The 23,135-nt window shown below is 36.3% G+C and overlaps 2 protein-coding genes across 4 annotated transcripts in view; both read left to right on the top strand.

Moving 5' to 3' along the window:
* LOC110455043 overlaps nt 1–8,920 on the top strand; it is a 12,299-nt gene extending 3,379 nt beyond the window's left edge. Inside the window, exons 2-10 of the mRNA XM_021504939.1 lie at nt 932–1,059; nt 1,845–1,980; nt 3,141–3,246; nt 4,322–4,513; nt 4,939–5,048; nt 6,207–6,315; nt 6,738–6,945; nt 7,218–7,307; nt 7,650–8,920. Coding sequence (XP_021360614.1) covers nt 932–1,059; nt 1,845–1,980; nt 3,141–3,246; nt 4,322–4,513; nt 4,939–5,048; nt 6,207–6,315; nt 6,738–6,945; nt 7,218–7,307; nt 7,650–7,798 — 1,228 coding nt within the window. The 3' untranslated portion in view covers nt 7,799–8,920. The remainder of the gene's footprint in view (nt 1–931; nt 1,060–1,844; nt 1,981–3,140; nt 3,247–4,321; nt 4,514–4,938; nt 5,049–6,206; nt 6,316–6,737; nt 6,946–7,217; nt 7,308–7,649) is intronic.
* A 4,990-nt stretch (nt 8,921–13,910) lies between these two features.
* Nucleotides 13,911–23,123, top strand: LOC110455022. Of its 3 annotated transcripts, none has more exons than XM_021504905.1 (5): nt 13,911–14,163; nt 15,175–15,280; nt 16,161–16,343; nt 22,633–22,872; nt 23,032–23,123. In XM_021504905.1, exons 1-5 carry the CDS (start codon nt 13,912–13,914, stop codon nt 23,076–23,078), a joined length of 828 nt encoding a protein of 275 aa, XP_021360580.1. In that variant the 5' UTR covers nt 13,911; the 3' UTR covers nt 23,079–23,123. The 3 variants fall into 3 exon arrangements, with proteins under 3 accessions (XP_021360580.1, XP_021360579.1, XP_021360581.1); XM_021504904.1 differs by having other exon boundaries at nt 22,633–22,878; XM_021504906.1 differs by lacking the exon at nt 16,161–16,343 and having other exon boundaries at nt 22,633–22,878.
* The last annotated feature ends 12 nt before the right edge of the window (nt 23,124–23,135 follow it).

Below are 23,135 nucleotides of genomic sequence, written 5' to 3'. Positions count from 1 at the left end.
TATATGTATATTAATTCTGCCATCTTGTTGTACTATTGTAAATGTATGCTTGTAACTTGCTAGGAAAGGGCTTAATATAAGTTTGATAACTTGTGCCCAATCCATTTGCTTGGCAATAAAATATGTTTAAACTAACTGAAAACGACTCTAGTTCCGGTACATCACTGGTACTGATGGCAGCTCTACTTCCGGTACACCACTGGTACTGATAGCTATTCTAGTGTCGGTACATCACTGGTACTAATAACAACTCTAGTTCCGGTACATCACTGGTACTGATAGCGACTCTAGTTCCGGAACATCACTGGTACTGATAGCGACTCTAGTTCAGGTACATCACTGGTACTGATAGAGACTCTATTTCCGGTACATCACTGGTACTGATAGAGACTCTAGTTCCGGTACATCACTGGTACTGATAGCGAATCTAGTTCCGGTACATCACTGTTACTGATAGTGACCCTATTTCCGGTACATCACTGGAACTGATAGAGACTCGAGTTCCGGTTCATTATGACAAACCACTGCTGGTGCTAGTCGTTCTATTCTTGCTCACACATATAGCGATCGTAGCTCCGGTACATCACCGGCACTGCTTAAGTTCTAGTTCAGCAGCTATCGCTTATTTTTGTAGTTTGTATATTAATAGAAATGTTTTAAAGCCTTTTATTAGATGGCGACCACACCACTTGACGACAGCCATTCCTGACCGCATAGCTCCCAGTCCTGTCTATAAGTTGTTTCATGCTGGTTTCGTTTTGTTTTAGTGTCGCTCCAGTTTTTATTAGCGTCTTTTCGTTTTGATACAGTGGTTATGTTATGGATTAGCAGTCTAGTGGCCCCTCGATCACGCTCTTCTTACAAACATCTTGTTACCTTATCATTTGAAACTTGTAACCTTTACGTTTGATTTTTTTGAAATATTTTGCAGCATTGATCGATTCGTATCTCTGACGGAGGCCATTGCTGACACAGATGAGGGATTGCGATGTTTTGTAAACACCTCTAAGGTTGCTGTTTGTCGGACAGTCATGACGGAGCTAGCTACTAAGACCTTGGGTAAGAGGGTCACTCTTACGAAATCTGTATAGGCATCATTATCTAAAAGTGATCACACTTGCGTGCTAATTTCACAAATGTTTATATGGGGGGTTTTCAGATAAATTGTGTCTTTTGACCAACTTTGTTTGTGACCATGTGGTATCTTGTAGCATTACGGTAGCACATCACTTAATCAATAAGATCTGTTGTAATCTGAACTAGTTTTATTGACGACATATTTACTGTATATATTGATGACTTATTTCACTCTACTGTATCTTTTGATGGTCAGTTCACATTTACTCTAGATTTTGATGGTCTGTTAACCTTTTTCTGTAGATATTGACGAGTTGTTTCACATTTTCTGTAGATTTGGATGACTTGTTTTACATTACTGTCGATTTTGAAATTCTGCTTCACATTTACTATATATTTTGAAATTCTGCTTCACATTTACTATATATTTTGAAATTCTGTTTCATATTTACTATAGATTTTGATGGCTTGTTTCACATTTACTATAGATTTTGATGGCTTGTTTCACATTTACTATATACTTTGAAATTCTGCTTCACATTTTCTGTTGATTTGGATGACTTGTTTCACATTTACTATAGATTTTGATGACTTGTTTTACATTTACTATAGATTTTGAAATTCTGCTTCACATTTACTATAGATTTTGAAATTCTGCTTCACATTTACTATATATTTTGAAATTCTGCTTCACATTAACTATATATTTTAAAATTCTGTTTCACATTTACTCTAGATTTTGATGGCTTGTTTCACATTTACTATAGATTTTGATGGCTTGTTTGACATTCTGGAGAAGGTTACTTTGGCATTGGTAGCAGATGACCTGTCATGCCCCTGCAAAACGAACGAGTTACCAAAACTGACTCGCCTTCAGAAAGAAGACCTACTAAAGTTCGAGACGTAAGTCACGGAAATCAACAAAACTATGTGAATACTAGTATATAATAGATGTACGACATTGAGTAACTGTCTCGGACGATGTTTCAGCCGATAGGCTGGTATATATATTAAACGAGTCTTTACCGACATCAAATCTACCAAAGAAGGCATATGCGCGATGCTTCATTTGGAATGATAATATACATTGGCGTTCATCAAGGTACTGATGTCTGTCAGACAAGCTTCCAGATTTTTCTGATTTTGTATCCCAACTGCCCTGTGGTTTGAGACCATGTAAATTTGTGTGTCATCAGTATACCAAGATAGCGAAGCCTATGGCGACGACAAATCTCTCCGATCGGTTTGGAATATAGGCAATATGTTCGTGGTCCTAACACCGACACTTAAAGGAAACCCCGAAGTCTAGTACTTTGTCATGCGAGGTAGCAGATCCGATGGCAACACACTATCGTCGTTCACTTAGAAAGGACTGAACCCGGCATATTGCGTCATCACTCACTCCATAAGGGTACTCCAGACGTTTGTAAGGAATGCGAAATGCAGCAAAATTCTAATGCATAATCTAAAAGGTCCAATTCTAGCACCGGCTTTCAATGGTCGAGAGAGCTATATACACGAGTTGAAAGCGACGAATTATTTTCCTAGGCCGTTTCATGAAAAGTGGCCCAACTAACCCTGGTCTAACCTTCTTTTGATAAAGATAAGGGTTTCAACCAAATGCGAAATGCTAATCGTCAATTACAAAATGGGAAATACCAAATGCAACAGGTGGCCTCCTCATTGTTAAAGGAAGGGGAGAACGAGGCCAATAATACCTGTTTTCTATGTTTTTCAACTTCCCATCAAACGGCCATAGTAAAATTAATTTATCGCTATCATAGTCACTGTCCTGTTAACTTTAAACATGACCGGACTGTGCGTTTAATGACGACGCATTTCACATTTATATTGGTATTTTTACCACTAGGTCACTGCTGGTAAACCATATGTCAACGACAGCACCACGAATCTAGCATTCGATTTATTTATTCGATTTGTATTACTCTCAATGCAATGATTTAGTTACAGTATAATAATTGTTTAGCCCTATTCGCTGTGTTAGTGTCTTTCTCATTTGGCTTTTGTAACGTCATCATATCATCCTCTTGCACCGATTATAGGTTCAACAAAGTCTCGGTAAAGGAACTGAAGCGTAAGGTGACACTTCTGAACTTTTTGATCAAGAAACACAAGCAAACTGTGGCAAATGACGAGAAATTCAGACAGGTAAGTAGCGGCCTGTACATGTTATTACTCCTGACTTTTAACAATTACGGTGTCTGGCTATATATAGACGACCGTTGTTAATATAGTCCCCCTGTATATTAGAACAACTTGATTAGTGGTGGACGTGGGAACAATACACAGCTGTATGTGGAACCATTCCATACCGCCTGAAGGTTCATGGAAATATTTGACCTGCTCTGTCCCCATTGCATGATGGTACTACAGATGACGTATGCGGACTCCCTGTAGATTCACAGGAGACAACAATAATTGACTAGTGCTGTTTTATTTTCCTTTCTACCTGTTTTCTGTAGCTTGGTTAACTCTATTGATCCGCTTGATACACTAACCGATTACGCTTTTTGTCGCCTTGCTGTGTATGGCATCATTGTGTTGATTCAAATTCATAAAATTGAATATACATATTTTATCACATACCTGTTGAATCTTGTTATAGTAATACGAGCAATTTTCAGACCAAGAAATACAACGTTCTGTATTGCACATGTGCAATACGGAATGTTGTAATTACCTACTAGCCGGAACTACTTTTTATGGGAATCCCCTTGTCACGGCGAACTAAAAAGTTCCCGGTATTTTCAAAAAATATCAAAGTTTATAAAATCTTTGTATCGATCTCTACCAAATACGGAAGGTATGTGATAAAAGCAAGACCATTCACTTGTGTTTTTCTAACTAATCAGAAGGCACTTTATTGCATATACATGAGTGCTTTCTGATTCGTTAGAAAAAAAACACAAGTGTGTGGTCTTGCATATGCATAATGGTTCACATGTCATTTCTTCCAATGGTATTACTAATACACTCTCCCTACCATCAAATTATAAAGCACGTATGCAGTACTTAAACCATTATAGAATCATGTAATTTAGGGAGTTATTTTGGTTGTTGCTGGACCATGTAGTTGTATACAATTACTTGGTTATCTGCAACTGTGTCCAGCTTTATATACATGTGCACATTGTAGAGAGCATTACTGAAACAGGAAAGAATCTGACTGCAACAACGAGAACCTTATTAAGATTTAATATCCACGTCGGTCTATTTTGTGCAGAAGAACATCAAATACGAGAAGAAGCTGACGGCCATCCTGTACCGTCTCCACGGCAACACACCAATGAAGTCAAGAGAGCTGTCAGCCTTACAGAAGAAGCGCGACAAGGCACAGAAAGACTTCAACAAGATCAGGAATGCCCGTCGTATCAACAACGGCGTGGAACAGGGCATCAGGGAGAAAATCAAAACCGTAGGTGTTGTTAGGCAACCAAACTATCGTTTTGTAAATATCATGACGAAAACACTTGCTAGTGCATCTGTCAGAGTGCGAGCTTTATCAAGAAATTTTAGTAAATTCAGCAATACCAAATAGCCAGTTTGAAAAGGAAAAAATGTCAAACAAAAATTGCAAGAACAAAGTCAACAGCAAAACAAGAGAACAACATTTTACTTACCCCACAAAACATAGATGTTCCGGTACGCTAAGTGGTTCCTGTACCACTTGTGGTGATACATTGAGGAATTTTATGAATGGATTGTTTGTTAACTAGTTGATAGAAACCGAACGATGTAGATATGGCAAAAACACCTCAATGGTTGAACCATGGTGTATACTCGCATTGTAGTAAACAGCTCTTTACCCCATGTATATTTGTATCTATACTTTTACTCTAGGCAAGTGACGATGTCGTGTCGAACATCACAAACCAGATCGTCGATCGCCTTGACTACGGCCTGGAAGGCTGCCTGTATGACGTCCTAGACACTTTGAAACAGAACCAAGTGTAAGTTGTCATGTAATCGGTGAGGACAGGCCAGCTTCGCCTATGCAAGTGTTCACATTACAAGTTTATACTTATTGAATTATGTTTCTTTGATGATATGCCTGGAAACAGACCCTCTATAAATGTTAAATTTATTTTTCGGTAAAAGCATCGGTAACCCATACATCAGTTCGATCATCTACAAATATAGAAAATAAGGAATATTTCTAATATATGTCCATTTTCCTTCAAAACACCCGTTGTTTGACTTTGCTTGTACTCATTTACACTGATGTGTAGACAAACCTGCTGAAGATATCCTACTTATTAGGTGACCATTTGTATAAGAATGACTATACATGGATCTTGTTCGTGTTTACTGAACCTGTAGAAACCTTTTTCCATATTTACTAAAAGGAAATGGACCCTTGGCCTAAGCTAGAAATTACATGTGCTCGCTGGGAGGAAGTGCAACCAATTTTGCCCATGGCTGTATTTAATAGAACGGCCAAACGACCATATGACTTCTTTTGAATACCCGAAATACCATTGAGTCGTGACTTTTGGCCAGTAACTCACTAGGTAGAACGCTACACAATTTTTAAACGAAATCGCTTTTACCTTCATTCAATGCAATAGGGGTCAAATGCATTCCAATTTTGTTTCTACAGAGCAAAAAAATGTCTAGAGCCGATACACTGCAGCTTGTTAATTGTTTCGAGATAAAATCACGTTGACGGTCACATGAGCAAAATAAAAATTGCATGTGAAACATCCGAACGACATTTAGTAACGAGCGAAGATGCTGAGGGACTTAAGTATTTTACCGGTGTCATGCTCACGTAAAAGGGTACTACGTTTGCAAACACCTAATTTCACTGCTAACGTGTAAATCCACTTTCAATATCATTAGGATCAAATGTCATTAGGACCGCTGAATCCTTTTGTTTGCAAGTTCAATAAGATCAATTTAATGTTTCAATGACACAACTCCATCTGTCTTGCATTGTCAGTACACGTACTTATGAGCAGATGAGCGATTCTGGACATAAGGCCTCGTGTTTATTCGGGTATGAGTGGAGACACTAAGCTCGTAGTCTACAGGCAATTCCGACAACATTGATAGTTGAATGTAGCGACTTCTTTCGATAATTATTATGTACATCGGCATATTTATAGGAGACGGAAATTGATAGAACTGACCAAACACATTAACAAGAACGAGATGGCTGACCGATTGGTGAGGCACTGTTCAGAGACCTACCTCATGAGGGTCAACGTCCAGCCGGTAAGTTCTATTGCCATGACGATATTCGGTTTTACTTATGTAACCACAAATATCATCACAGACTTACACAACCAGAGCTACTTTCTTACAAGCAAAACTTTTTCTTTTACTTGTTAAAAAAAACCCATTTAACACCTTCACTGAATTGGATTTTCCAAAAAGAGGATTTCCCAGCGCAGAAATACGGCATATTTGTTTTCATGATTTTCTTGTCATGCCTACATTGAAATGTATACATCTTCATATATAAATAATAGAAATGGGTTTGAACATTTTGCAGGTCACTAAAATACTCATTGACTTTAAAAATCGATGCTTAATGACATGGAATGCATTTTCTTACGGTTGTAGTATGGGTTTTACGTCATGATTCCACGTGTACAATTGGAACTGTCACTGTATTGCAGTTTTTATATTTCCAGGAGAGCGCCAAAAATGATCTTTCGCTGACTGACATCTCAAGCAGCGCCGGAAGTATTGGTGAGTCGACAATTGTGGAGGAGATTCAGCTTGACACCACAACCGGGGAAATTAGTACAGCATATCCGGCGTGTGGTGGAACCAGTTCCGGTGAAATCAGCCACGACACCGGCTACTGTACTGGAGATGATTGGAACACATACACCATGGGTAGGTATTTACACATTGCACCGTTTCTCTACAAATGAAATACTTATGTTAAGACTTAAACGATGTGATAAAAGAAACTGAAATTAAAATGTTTACCAGTAGAAACATAAATCGGCGTGACTTCCCAGTTTGTATTGTCAGTTTCGGTAAAACTGACGCCTATATTAAGTTCATAGAACATGCATAATGCATTCAGAAGAGCCCCAGATTTATTGTACTAGTTATCAAACTGCTGTATCAAAAATGTTATGAAACAACAATTCTTTTTACAGGTTTCACAGAACGTCACATGGAAGAAGTCAGTGTAAAAGTCAAAACGGAGCCGGACAGGTGGCTTCCCGGATTTCTAGACATTCAAAGAGGTGGGTATTATATCAAACCGTTCATTATGCAATTATATTAATCTAAATTCTTAAACTAATGTTTGTTGTAAATAATTTGACTAAAACATATTTCATTATCTAAACATATCTATTCGAATAAATGAAGCAACATATTTGAAACAAGTACATTGTAATTACAGTATTAGAAAGGCCCCGTCCATAATATTTATATAAATCTGAATAAAATAAACCATATTTAAGTGATCATAAAAGATGCCGTTTCACATAAAATGTAATATCACTAAGACTTTAAGCGAAATTGTTTTGACGAATGCAAAGCACAACCTTTTCATCTACAATATGAATTTGTTGATCATCCAGGGATGGAGTTCAAGCGGACCGCCCACGGGGACGAAGCTGTAGCGTTCGGGTATTACAGAGCCAGCAGGAAGGCACAGAGACAGTGGGGGTTCTACTTCGTCGATTCTACACTAAGCCTCATGGAACTCTACCGCCGGGACCGCGACTAAATGGGCAGCGAACTCGCGGATTACCAGCATTTCTAAACGGATAAAGAAGAATTCAAAGCCGATATAAGAAATATATATTAAATATGTATTATTACGAAAAGTAATGCAAACCCATTTAAGTTTCAAGGACAAAACAATGGATAATATAAGCATTCGAATAAAATACTGGAACATTATCAGCTTAAAACAAATCAGAAAAAAAATGGACGAAGGTCATATGTGCCAAAGTTCTAAGGAACGAAGACCCGGAGTTATAGATTTTCGATATTCTAACGGAATAAAAGCGTGATAAACATATGTTGTTTGTAGGCGACAGAAACTCTGATATGTTACCGAGGTTATATTCTATGTGAGCAACAGAAACTCTGATATGTTACTGAGGTCATATGCTATGTGAGCGACAGAAACTCTAGGAACGAAGACCCGGAGAAATAGATTTTCGATAGTCTAACGGAATAAAAGCGTGATAAACATATCTGCAATGTTGTTTGCAGGCGACAGAAACTCTGATATGTTACCGAGGTCATATTGTATGTGAGCGACAGAAACAAACTCTGATATGTTACTGAGGTCATATTCTATGTGAGCGACACAAACTCTGATATGTTACCGAGGTAATATTCTATGTGAGCGCAGACGCACGCTAACAGCTACTAGGAATATGACGTAAGTACCAATGTCAATAACCATCGATGGGCCGGGATCCGTGTTTGTGGAAATAAACATGGCACAGTCAGGTGGCCAGCGAGTCATCGCACGCTTCGACACAAGTTCACCGAGAGATGATGCATGTAGTGTGTATGCCATTCCCATGTAACACAACCTATATAATGTGGATAACTGATGATTGAGTTAATCTGACCTAATATTAGTTTTCTAATACAGTGTTTTAATTCATTATTCCTTTTTTCCATTCATCTTGACATCAAAATATTACCAAGGTAATTATAGCAAGGCTGTGTAATACAGATTGTATACAAAGTAAATAATTTCGAAAAAGATCCATGCAACGGATCCTTTTGATATAAAACATTTACTGACATTTGTCAATATCTAGTGAAAATACTAATTGTAAGTTATTGTTCTATGATAAATGTAATGATTCTCAATAAAGAGGTTCAGACCAAGTAAATACATGTTCTGTATTTCATTTCACGTAATGTGAGTCTTACAGGAACTGAATTTCTTATATTATTTGAATCTACCACACACAGTTGTTTACGTACATGCAACTTGTTGGTTAGAAATATACTGTAGCAATGATTACAAATTAACAATGACGAGTGAGTTGATTAGATATGCACACTGGCGCATTGATTGGAAGTACCGGTGACCTTGTGCAATATTGTAAATATCGTTAAATATCTTTCCCACCAGTGACCTAGCCACCTCCCCTACTTGCCAAAGCTGATTCAGTCCAGATTCCATTTGAAGTATAGGAAACATATGCAATTATCCCAGAAATCACATGAACAACAAAAATGTATTACTAAAATATTTATCAGAATTACTGGATTGGCGTTGTTGGTCACGGCTTCCTGTTGAGGTTAATTGCTTAATTATGTTATAGTATGAATGAATTGCCGACCCTTCAATAGTGGTATAATTGTCAATTCTGCCCTTTATAGTTGAAAACTAATTCCGGATATCAAATAATGAAATTACAAATTTCCGAATGAAATTATCCCTGATGAACCCCGTGCCATTTACCGGAAGTTCAACAAGAGAACAAATATCATTCATTGTCACATTTCAGTAACCTAGTTACTCCACAAATTTAGTGTCCAATATCTGTCCAAAGCACAATGCATAACCAAACTGGTTATGCCACAAATATCACATATAGGTAACTGTCACGTGGTGATCCAATGTCGTCGTTATGTCACAAATATTATGCATAACCCAACTGGTTAAACGTATATATAGAGCAGCAGAGAGGTAACAATCCGGAGTAATGCTGGATTGTGCGTCATCCGCCAAAGCACAAAATTCAAGGAAGCCGTGACGAGGAACTCCTAGCTCGTAACAGCAACTGTAAAAGATGTGGATTAATTCGGTTGCCTTACAAGCGTCAGCTGTAGGGATATTCCCTTTAGCTCAGCGGTAGAGAATCGGTCTGGAGAACCAAGGGTCGCGGGTTCCAGCCCCAGCGACGGCACTATCTTTATCACTATTAATCGTCCTATTACACAACCACATGAAGAAATAAACAAAACCAACAGCAGCAAAGGGTGGGTGGGCTGGGTGGGTTTTTAACATAAACATTTGACTTAACAAACCTCCCCGTCCCTCCGCCTAAAAATGTAATGAGGCATTGCTTTTTTTTTCTACGCCAATGCAACATGTTTAGGACAACTAAAAGAAAATATAGGCGACAAAAATAAATATCTTGCGGACTTACTTATTATAGAAAAAACTATATAAAGATACAAAAAAACTAAACAAAGAAGAGAGACAACTCTTACATTTGTACCCAATAATAATTCTAAATCCCAAAAAGTCATATATAAAATATACAACATACAATATAGCAATTTTTATATACAAATATAATACAGTAGGCATTACCAACCATTAAAATAACTTCAAATAACCAATATAAAACAAAATTGCACATTGTATATAAATAACATTATAACAAGCAATGCACGTTACTGTGTCATAGCAAAAATGTCACAATGAACAACAATAACAAAGTTTCACATACTTTACACAACAATTATAAATTTCTATATCATAGGCAAATAACATACCATATTGTGGCAAAAAAATATATCACACTATATAGCAATAATAAACTTGCATTATATACAGATAACAACATATATTGTGGTTTAACAAATATCACACTATACGACAATAATAAACTTTTACATTATGTACAAATGACAACATACGATATTGTGGTATAAAAATATCACATTGTGAAAATAACACTGTTGTATGTAATATAAAAAATGAACTTCAAATATAGGCCTATTGGGTATATACATGTAATAACAAATATAGAATATAATCCTGACTATTGTGATGTAAAAAATACTTCCCATGCCAAAATGTCTTTCCTGTCGGGTATTGCACAACCGTATCTTAGTACCACATTCTTTACAACCTTTCTGGTCCAGGTATTCCGATAACATCGCAAGTTTAACCACTCGTCTACCCTACGACCAGGTTAAAAAGTTATTGACGTATTCGTGATCACTAGTACTGGAGGGATCCTCATCGTACGTCGGTGTCGGCTCATTAGTAAAATTGCCAGTAAGCTTAGTAGGGGCCTCATTAGCCTGCGTCTCTTCAATGTGTGAACGAGTGCCACTTTGTTTTGTCGCATAGTCGTGGTCTAGCAGTTGATATTGGACATCGTTGTTGTTATTATTGTCAGTTAATGCGTTTAATTTACATTTGAAACGGCCGATTTTACGTCGGTTTTGCATGTCGGCCATCACTGCCACGACGTTGTTTACATCGTTACGACAGCTTTTTTACCGAAACTTTCGCGATTGGAGATTTTCATTTTCAGCGCAAGGGACACAACTCTGTAGTCGAAACGTTATTCAAACGAAATTTATTCAAGGGAAGATAACAGCATTGTCGACATGATAATCAGGGGCAGGTGACTCTAACACTGAAAAACGACAGCGGAAATCTTTAGTGCTTTGCTCTGGCTGATAACTACCCAACATATAACCCGGAGAAGAGGGCTGTGATACAAATATAATGTGATTTATTGTTAAATCAATAAATCTGAATTAATGTTAAGCTATAAATTCGGTAACAATCTTTTCGCTTCCAATATCTGGTTTCTTATACACTCGATTTCAATTTATGCCCTTTTTAAAACAGTGAACTTCCTTGGGTTGAATAGACTGTAACGACGACTGGCACAATGTGGTGAGGGTAATAAATCAGAAGTAATTTTTCATCCGGATTTTGTGGGTTTTAACTGGCTCTTCGGTCCCCGTGGCTGTATTTCCTATTAAATTAAGTTCATTTTTTCAACCTTGCTTACGCAGTAAAGTTGAATCAGACTATGACCCAAAGATCATGATCACTTGACGTATGTGTTTGTTTCCACCTTTGAAATCGGAGTGGATTACTACTACAATAATAGCACCGCAAGAGCCAACGATCCGGCCGCCACGCACCATATCCATCATATCCACCATGATGGACGCACCATATCCATTTTACCTCCGATTCAGCATATTTTATGTGCACTCGATATCTGCTATTGCTAATAATTTTGAAATTGTAATAGAATAATCACAATGTGTTATATATGTTAAAATAAAGTTATAATGTGACCATTTGCCTATCCTACACTGTATGAACCCTCGACCAATCCAAGCCCTCGGGCCTTGGGGTTGGTACGGGAAGGATATAGAAATGGTCGTGTGCTAACTCTGAACAGCATCCCTAATGCGGATGGCATACGCATGAGAATTAAAGGAAGGCCGAAAAATTATCTTCTCAGAAACCACAGTAAACATAAGTAATGCCTATATTACATATATTCTTTATCAAAGGAATCAAACATAAATATAACAGCTGTTCAAATAACCCCTGCTTAACACATATTTGAATAACGTCTTTGGTAGTTTTAGGAAATGCTCGATACAACGAAGCTACGCTGAGATCATCGAGCCCTGAAATATTAATGTTCAGATTCAGGAATTTGATTAATATTGATTGTCAATGTGTAGTCATGCAAAAAATAATTGATGTCATTGTAGTGGATTCCACTTGTGAACAGGTGTAAGGGAGTATGTGTTCAGGTGGGAGTATATGTACAGGTGTAAGGGAGTATGTGAACAGGTGTAAGGGAGTATGTGTACAGGTGTAAGGGAGTATGTGTACAGGTGTAAGGGAGTATGTGTATGGTTGTAAGGGAGTATGTAGAAATGTAAGGGAGTATATGTACAGGTGTAAGGGAGTATATGTACGGATGTATGGAAATGAAAATTTTTCTGTCTCTATATGCATATTTTACAAGAAATCTAGTAAAAATGATACAAAAAAAAATCCAAAAAAAGAATTGATACATCTGTGTATAAAAATTATATAAAACTATTATAAAAATATATGTATTTTGGAAATGGACATTGTTGAAGTAGACATGTGTTGCTTTGCCCCTTATGTTGTGATATTTGTTATGTTTTTCTCTTTCTAGGTCTTCAAAGTGTCAAGTCTCTTCCCAAGGTCCAGGCTACTATGCCCTACTTCAAGTTACCATCATACCACAACTACAAAACTCGGACATAACTCTCTCGTTCTGACATCACAAACCTCAAACATCATACCATAACCACAAAACTCTTACATAACTCTCTCGTTCTGACATCACAAACCTCAGACATCATACCATAATCACAAAACTCTGACATAACTCTCTCGTTCTGACATCACAAACCTGAAACATCATACCATAACTACAAAACTCTGACATAACTCTCTCGTTCTGATATCACAAACCTCAGACATTATACCATAACCACAAAACTCGGACATAACTCTCTTGTTCTGACATCACAAACCTCAGACATCATACCATAACCACGGTTCCAGATCCTCTACTGGGTGAAAAATTTGGACTGCATTTCATTTGACGAGATAATTAAAAGTTTACTTCACAAAGAAAACGATACGCAATGACTACCGAACTTTTACCGTACCATAGAACATTAATCTTTGATACATTTTTGGGGGGAAATTTGAAAATTGGCGGTTCATTAAACCCTGTCCTCCCCTTCACCAACGTAATGGATTTTGTAAACAAAAGCAAGGCATCATTAGTTAATGTGAACAAATTGGAAATTTTGATTACTAGTGATAGAGCGATATAAATGTAGATTCTTCAGGAAAAGGAAAAGAAGAGATATCCTTTAAAACAGACTATTTCATTTAGGTCTATGTCTAAAATGTTTTCCAGTAGTTGTAAAACAAATCTTTCGGACAATGTTTGTAAGTTATTTGGTTGTTTGTATAGTTTTCTTGCTTTTTGTGTTTTCACGACTCAGTTTTGTATTGTTTTCTTGTAAAAAAAATGTGTTTTACATGTCATGTTCATCAAGGGAGGTAATACTGTTCGACAAATTATGACGTCATAGATAATGACGTTCTATCACGTGTTTGGTTTGTTTCGGTTTAACCATTTCCGGTTTCTTATTTCTTCGAATTTCGTTTTCCCGGACAGATCCATCCTTCTTGCTATACACCTTTTTGAGATGTCTGTTCGTCACTACGTGCTAGGTTGCTGTTGTATTACTGATGGGAAAGACGACGACATTCGATCACCACGTGACAGTTACCTACCATTCACCAACGAGTCTGTCGATCATCACAACAAGAAAGACAGCCAGTCGGTAAATAGTAATAGGGCTACAGAAATTTAAACCTTGTCAATCCCAAATAACAAATACCGTTTGATAATTTGGAAAAGAAAAGAAGATTTCCTTCCGTATGACATGAACGTTGTATTGGTTGTTTTTTATTCACATTTGAGAAATGTAAGTTTTCATTCAACACTGAAGTGTTAATTATATATAGCTATTCAAGAAATGTTACGTGAGAGTACTCAAGACGGATCAGTACCCAAAGCGGATAACTTTTCCCATATCATATTTTACTATAATGTATCCCGAAAACTACACAAAGTACTCGTCCTCTGAAAAGTTAGAAATCATCGGTGATTTTGTCCGCTTTCGTTAATTGGAGACGAATGTGCGCTAGTACATCCTGAAGACCCCAGTCGGCAATTCATTGTTAAATGTTGAAATACATCTTCGGTGTTCACGCAATGACTTCTTCCTTTTTTTTCTTTTTTTTTTATCAGAAAATGGGTTTTTGGTTGTCCGCTTTGAGTATCCTATCAACACATATTACATTCATATTAATTAATTTTACATTATTATTTGTTTAAGAAGTTTCATTCGTATTCAAATATTTTTCATAATTTTGTATACGTATGTCACTTTCAGTAGTAACATTTTATTTGTTCCCCCCTTAAAGTTAAAGAGTTGGAAGTCTATCTACAGCAGCGTCAGCGAAAAGAGATGTAAACTTTCTTAAAGTCATGTGAACTGGTTAAAGTCATATGTGAACTGGTTAAAGTCATGTGAACTGGTTAAAGTCATGTGAACTGGTTAAAGTCATGTGAACTGGTAAAAGAAAAAGAAGTGTCTCATACTGGGAACTAAATCATATTGCCGGATTAAAATCATGAAAATGTCACATTCTTAACGTAAATTGTATAAGAAATTTCCTCCTCAGAATCAGTGAAAGCCACAGGCAATCTTAAATGTTAACATACATGTATAATATTGTATTTACGGCATGCGAAACAATCTACACATGATCAATTGGTGTTTCTTCAGATAGAGCTAACCACACTAGGATGCCAGGAGACGGGGCTAAAATCTCTCAAAGGACTACATGTAACTGACACACGACCGGGCAAGGGGGACGGCCGGACATGGCGAGGTACGGACGACCAGACGGTGGAACTCGATATAAATAAGCTTATGTGTGGAAAGGACTTGAACAGTTCACATCCATAAACATGTATATTACTCACAGCAGTTTCAGAACTTCATTAATCGATATCGCTGTTAAATATGTTAGTGATGTCCTATTAAGTCTATCCGGAGACCTATATCGATATAGTCACAGAAATCTAGCACGGTTACCTTCGGTCTGACCACGGGGGCACGGTTCAATTTATCAATTTATATATGAGGTCTCCTTATTTACCATTTCATCTGAGGGGCCTCAGATATAAATTGAACCGTGCCCCTGTGGTCTGCCTGCTGACTCTTTTATTAGGTTTTATGTTGAAAGTTCCCTGATATTAAGGCTGACATATCAAAGGTGGGGGGAAAAGAAAAACAATTTAAATTAAGAGAAATTTAAAATCAGACAAAAATAATAACTCGATGTTAAAGTTAATGCGGTATGCTACTTTACTGACTGCGTCATGGATCTCTTAAATGAAAGAGTTCCAATCTAAACGAAACATGAAACATGTCTACTAGGAATGATATTTCGGACTGGTCAATCAATAAATAACACTTTTTAAAGTTACACAAAAATATATGCATCGATTGTGCTTAAATAATTCGGCATTATTGGTCCTAATCACCTTTCCTGTGTTGATTGGCCGTTACGCATATAATAATTTCAACTGATATTTTTAAACGGGAGGTAACTCTCACACATATCACTGCTATCAAATATCTGAAAGTGGGAAGGTAACATACATCTTTGAGTTCTGTACTGTGTTTTTGGTTTGTAAAAGTGTTATTTTTTTCATGTTATATATGTAAAAATTGTCATCTCTCATTTTCCGTCCTGATGATGTCAGATGAAGATCTTTGCTTCAAACACCGACGCGTGATTTACTGCCGACGGACGTCGCTGAGTATGACGAACCTATTTGACCCCTTACAAATGGAAAAGGAAGAGGAGACTAACCAATGCTTATCACCAGCTCAGAAACGCTGTACATTTCCACCATCTCGGACGAGAAACGGAATGAAGATTTTCGGTAATGTATATATCCAACTTTGTGTTTGTTCATCTCAAGTTATTTTCGGTGTTAGACTCATTTAATTGTATTTGCTAAATAAAACTCCGAGCCAGGTAACACATAGATGCGAATCTTTTCCCCTATACTTGCACGTGAAAGACAGNGGTGTTAGACTCATTTAATTGTATTTGCTAAATAAAACTCCGAGCCGGGTAACACATAGATGCGGATCTTTTCCCCCATACTTGCCTGTGAAAGACAGGAAATAACCCATGAAAAGATAAAAAAAAAAGAGGAAAGACAGCCTACACGCGCTTCGACGTCACGACGCATTTTTGCATACTTAACCTCTGACCTTTAAATGCGTTTAAGTTAGTTGTTTTGACTGTTAAATTTTCATTAATTTTGTTTAAAACTTTTTGAAAATAAATTAGTGTTAGTCATGTGACTGGTCAACTTTTAGAAGATGTTATCAGATCAGGTATTGGTCAGTTTAGTCACGTAACTGGTTACAACTGCAGTCATCAGGCATCTGATTTTTTTTAATTTTTCGCCTCGAATTTCTTTTTTTCTACCACCATCCCAACCACATGACCATAACAGATGATGCCTAGGTTCATAGCATCTGCTTTCCAATTTCAATAAGGATTTTAAGTTAGTAAACACTTGCCAGCTGTTTGCGAGCATGGATAAATCGTACCTCCCCATATAAAGGGTCGGAGCACCCCGCCCTGCAGCTAATTATGGGCATTTTACATCATTATGTAATTCGTAAGTCCCCCAAGAATTATTAATTTACATTCAGTTCATCAATATTGCTCCATTCACGTTACCTGGCTCGGCCAGCAACAACTGTTTCGTGAATGACATGTATTTGCTTACCAGATAGCCAAATCAAACTGAAGGCAGTACCAAACAGTCACCACAGCTGTTATAGCCCCTTAGCCCAAATGTATTATTTGTGTAATAGAATTGAAGTATTCAGTCTCAATATGCCTTGTTTGTGTCTTTTGTTCATTACACTTATGATAAGCTATATACTGCGGATGTTAATTATTAAATAAAAAATTCTGAACATCGATTTCAAATTGGTGAAACACAACAAAGAGAAAACTCCTAAAGCAGGTACTACGGTCTAGCGAGTCAATTCATGTTTTAGATATGAGAGGAAAGTCCTATCAGGAATGGGGAGGAGAAGAACTCTATGTGAATCAGTTGTTACTGCATGGGTTTGTAGTTTACAAAGGAAATGTGTACAGCCCTGAGATGAAGCTCAGCAATGGAAAAAAACTGAAGCCCGCAGGCGTCTTCGGGGCTGCAACCTTGCCTGCTAGGTTTTTTTTCTAACGTAACATAAGTTTAACACATCGCAGTGAATGATAAAAAAATCTGTCATAGATCGTGTTATCTTATACTTCGGAATATTTACATTTCTTCTGAACTTGGACTCAATATACCTACTAAACATTTTGAAGGTTATTTTTTAATGAACTTTTTAGTTGGCGTATGAATACATCAGTATATTATGTTATATTATTAATAGATTTATTATTCTGTCAGAAGGTTTTAATTGAATTAAAGAAAATTAATTTACATATTAATTTGTTTTTTCGTTGTAATCAATGCAACTAAGTTATTTATCTAGCTAGGACGACGTTTTACAGTGAGTGGTGACATCATAAGCTTCGGTATCTCCAGTTGTGATAGACTTGCACAAAACCAATATTTTAAAAATTATCAAAAAATATCGATATCGCACTGAACGTAAGCATAAGGATAGAATCCTGTTTTGTTGAGGTTTATGGGGGATAAACCTCAATCGGTCTTGAGACTAATTCAATATGACGCAGTTCGTAAAAATTGTCTCAATGCCCTTTGAGGTTTATACCCCATAAACCTCAACAAAACAGGATTCAATCCTTTTAAAATAGACTGCATTTGGAAATTCAACAGCACATGGTGATTTTGTATCTTTGCGCGGTTTGAAAGATTCAGTATCTTAACAAGATTCTTTTTCTAAGTTCCGATTAACTCCAATAAACTGTTACTATTCTGATTTGATTTAAACATATTTTATTGCAAATAAATATTTACAAAAGAATTGGACACAAGTTTTACCAACTTATCAAAGTCCTTTTCTTCAAATACATGAATATAAACATATAAACAAGGTATTTTACGCAATATACATTAATTATGTTTTTATATGGAAATGGAAAATACAGACGAAGAAAAGAAGGAGAGCGAAACAAAGTAAAGGATAGTAACACAGATAGAGTAGATGAAAAATAGAGAGGAAGAAAAGACGGATAGAGTAATGAAGTAAATGATAGTAACACAGGTAGAGTCGGAGAAAAAAAAGAGAGTGATAGAGAGAGAAAGATGATCACATTCAGTCAAACCTGTTGCATTTGCTGATATAATTTTGGACAGATTTTGCAATTGAGGTATTTACATTAATGCTGAATTTAGGATCGCCATATAGGAGCAAGTCTAAAGTTAAATCATCACGAACAGGTTGAAGCTCTCTTATTAATAGATTGCGATGCTGGGTGTATAAGGGACAGACACAAAGGAAGTGATAAGAGTCTTCACATGGATTACCGCATGCACATTCAGCTGTATTTGATAAATTTGCTCTAAATAGGTCATAGTTAAGGGAGCTCGCACGATTTCTCAAACGGCAATGAAGTATATTTGATTTACGGGAACCCCATACCAGAAAGCATTTATTTTGTGGTTTACCTTTTGATTTTATATTTGATTTAAATGAACTGAGAGAAGCCGAATTCCTTATAGATATATCTAGGTCATTCCACATTTTTGTAGTTGATGGGAAAAAAGAATTGCGCATTGTTTCAAGCCTAAAGTTTGGTTGTCTTAAATGTTGGGAATTTCTTAGGTTATAACGAGAAATATCCCCAATGCTATCTGGTAAGGTGTCACACAAATAATTAGGAGCTGTACCGTTTTTAATTGTAAAGAATAGGGACAATTTTCTGTTTTTCCTTCTATTACTTAGTGGAACCCAGCCAATTTCATTAAATATATGTTCAATTTTTGTGTAAATAGGTAGTCCTGTAACAATTCGTGCAGCATCTATCTGAATATTTTCAAGTTTTGATGAATTTGTCATTCCACAATTGTCCCAGACTTCACATGCATATTCTAATAATGGTCGAATGTACGTTAAATATAGTTTTTCAAGGTTATTTCTACTGAGTAACCATTTCATTTTACGAAGGGTTGCTATATATTTAGCCACTTTTTTGATAAGTTCGTCTACATGTTTATTCCATTTACCGTCGCTACTTAGTATAACTCCAAGGTGTTTGTGGCTATCTGTTAAAAGGATAGAAGTATCGTTAAAAATAAATTGGGGTTGAAAGGGTAGATTTGTATTAGAAACAATCATGATTTCGGTTTTTTTAGGATTGAAAGACATCAGCCAATTTTTAGACCATTTCTCTAGAGTTTTTAGGTCTTTATTTACTTCACTTACAATATTTTCTAGGTTTGGTGATGAGTATGAAAGCGACGTATCGTCAGCAAAAAGACGAGATAATGAGGAGAGTTCGGTTGAAATGTCGTTAATATAAATCAAGAAGAATAAAGGGCCTAACACTGAACCTTGGGGAACACCGGCGTTTATATTTCTTACAGAAGAATGGGAATCGTGAATAAAGACGGATTGCTTACGCTCAAAAAGATAGTTTGTTATCCAATTAAGAAGACTGCCTGAAATACCATGTTGTTGAAGTTTGTATAAAAGCCCTCTATGCCAAACTCGATCGAAGGCCTTTGAAAAATCACAAAAAGTAAAAGCTATATGTTCATAGTTTTCTAATGCTAACATCATAGAATGGTACATTTCAATGAGTTGATGCGTACAAGAATGATTGGGTAAGAATCCAGACTGAAGTTTGTAAATAAGATAATTAGAGTTAAAAAAGTTGTAAATATGTTTATAGACTACACGTTCAAAAATTTTTCCAACACAGCTTAATAATGATATTGGTCTATAATTCGAAGCATTATGAGCGTCGCCAGACTTAAAGATCGGCATGACGTTTGCTAATTTCCATTTATCGGGATATATACCATTGTTTAAGGAGTGATTAAAAATGAGGGAAAGGGGAATGGCAATTTCATTTGCTACAAGTTTTAACATTCGATGACTGATTCCGTCAGGCCCTGTTGCCTTATTTACATCTAGTATGTTAATAATATCAACTATTTCAGAAGGTATAATATGAATTTCGGACAAAAGAGAGTCTGTTCGTTTTTCTAAAATGGGAATAGGTTTGTTTTGGTCTACTTCGGAATGACTGGATACTGAAGAAAAATAGTTATTAAGAAGTTCACATTTATGGTTATTATCATTCGTGAATTCGTTAGCATTGTCATCAAAAAGTGGTGATATATCAGTAGTTTTGCTTCCTTTCAGTACAAACCTTAACAATTTCCAATATGTTTTGGGGTTAGATTTATTTTTGACTATGATAGAGTCGATATTTTCGTAGAAAAGTTCTTTTGCTCGTTTTATCATATTATTTGTTTTATTTCTTGATTGTTTAAATTTCGTCCTATTAAAATCATTATTATTATTTATAAGTATCTTTTTTAATCGATTTCTATTACGTATTTGTCTTCTGACAATATTATTGATCCAGGGTTTGTCATGTTGTCTAATCTGCACATATTTAGATGGTATGCATATATCTACAGCGTTAAGTATAGTGGTTGTCAGAAAATCACACATGTCATTAACGTCATTAAACATATTAAATTGGTTTACCCATGATATATTTGTGATAAAATGTTTAAGCTTTTCGATGTCTGTTTTGTCATATAGCCATACCTTTCGTTTGAAAACTGTTTGGGTTTGTTTCGGTACTTCAATTATTGTAAAAACAGCATTGTGGTCACTTATATTGTCGTCTATATTAATAACTTCACTGAAAAAAGTGTTGATTGTGTTACTGATAATTACTGGATCTAATAATGTTGCTGAATGGTCCGTTATTCTGGTAGGTTCGGTTATAATATTTGACATCTGGTACAAAGTGAGAAGGTCGAATAATTCATCTCTGGAGGATTTTAAAAAGTCAACATTTAGATCGCCCATCAAAATAACATTATCTGTAATATCGAATGCCAGGTCGAGGGAATGTTTTAGTCTCTGCCATATACCGTCAGAATAATTTAGATTAGGTGGTCTGTATAGATTTCCTATTATATGTGTAATATTATTTGAATAAACTTGTACCCATATTACTTCGTCATTAGCAAATTCTAACTCAAGTTTTCTTTTAACTACGAGAGATGGAGAATAGTATAACAATACACCCCCTCCGAACATATTCCTATCTTTTCTAAACGGTTTGTCACTAAAGCCCTGTAGCGTAATTTCTTCATTAGTAATAGAAGGATCCAAATGAGTTTCGGTTATACAAAGAATGTCGACATCGTCGGTCAATGCGTCAATGTAGCCTATTTTGTTTCGTATACTTCTAATGTTAAGATGCATAAGATTCAGTGAATGGGTTGCCGTCATATTACTAGAGTTTGGACCAGGGTTGGAATGGATATCTCCTGATGTCAGAAGAAGAAGATGGATTATCATAGGAAAGAATATGTTTACATTATTGATATAGGATTGTTGTAAAAACAAATATGATGTAAATAACCAACATTTGGCATTGACTTCAAAAATATTTAGAAAATCAGCAGGGTATGTTTTGTAAGTGTATGTTATTAAAATGTTTGCAACTTTACAGTGAAAACAGCCTATGGCAGCTCTCCACGCACCAACATCATTACCTACTAAGGAGGGTATAGATCAGATTTTGGGGGCGCGAGAAGAGCTTTCATATACGGGCAGTTTAATACAAAGCAGTTGGGGATGACTGGATGTGAGATTAGAAAAGAGAAGGGAAATGGGGTATACAAAGCAGCGGATGAGGGTAGGTAGGGAAAGCAAAAAGAAAGAAAAATGGGAAACGTTTGAATAGATATTGGGTACGTTATCTTCATTGGGAAGATGAAGTACATGTGGTGATTCCCAAATATCAGCAGATAGGTTCTGATATGGGAATGGATCTATAGGCGTGAATCAGGGTGATTTTAACAGTACTATAGTGTACATATAACAGGTTGAAATGCTTAGATAACTGGGTTTTGGAACAATTGACTTCTATTAACAGGTCTAGTATTTACAAACATAAATCATAATAGTAAGATGTTTAACTATGGAACGCTGTTATTCCTTCCGTAAATAAAGCTTTAGATCACTTATATTTTACAGCGGGACAAAACCCATTGGAAAATTATCGCAGATTAGAATCGGACACGGACAGCTCGAGCAGGGACAGTATTTCTACGTCATCATCCTGTGAGACCACAGGCCAGGAACCGGAAGTGGTTTTACGAAAGAAGCCAGAGCAAAGTATAGACCGCAATTGTCACGCAAACAAAGGTTACGTGTGTGTTAAATCCAAAATACCAGAAGCAGAACTACCAAGACTGGAGTCAAACTGTCCTCTTTGTAAGGGTATGATATTTGTTTTAATCAATTTACAAACGAACAGGTCATGTTATTATCACAACGATCAAGTACAGAAATTAATCATCAATATGCATTTCCAACAAACGTTTTTTTTTTTTTCATTTCTATTTTATTAACAACGGTTTTTTCCTGTTACAGCGGAAAGCAAGGATAGCAAGGAAAGTGGAGTGACACTGAACACATGACCGGGACTATAAATCTGAATTGAATAAATAGAGCTCAAAGCCGAAATAACGTTGTTA

This window comes from Mizuhopecten yessoensis, unplaced genomic scaffold, assembly GCF_002113885.1.
Source record: "Mizuhopecten yessoensis strain PY_sf001 unplaced genomic scaffold, ASM211388v2 scaffold8123, whole genome shotgun sequence".
NCBI lineage: Eukaryota > Metazoa > Mollusca > Bivalvia > Pectinida > Pectinidae > Mizuhopecten > Mizuhopecten yessoensis.
Note: the sequence above shows the minus strand (reverse complement) of the source record. Positions and strands in the feature narration are given on the sequence as shown.

What these genes read in the sequence shown, in the direction of transcription:
- LOC110455022 (XM_021504904.1), top strand. Translation starts at nt 13,912, where the DNA reads ATGACGTTCTATCACGTGTTTGGTTTGTTTCGGTTTAACCATTTCCGG. An exon ending in GGACGGCCGGACATGGCGAG is followed by an intron (nt 15,281 to 16,160) that starts GTACGGACGACC and finishes TGATGATGTCAG; the next exon opens with ATGAAGATCTTTGCTTCAAA. An exon ending in AAACTGTCCTCTTTGTAAGG is followed by an intron (nt 22,879 to 23,031) that starts GTATGATATTTG and finishes TTCCTGTTACAG; the next exon opens with CGGAAAGCAAGGATAGCAAG.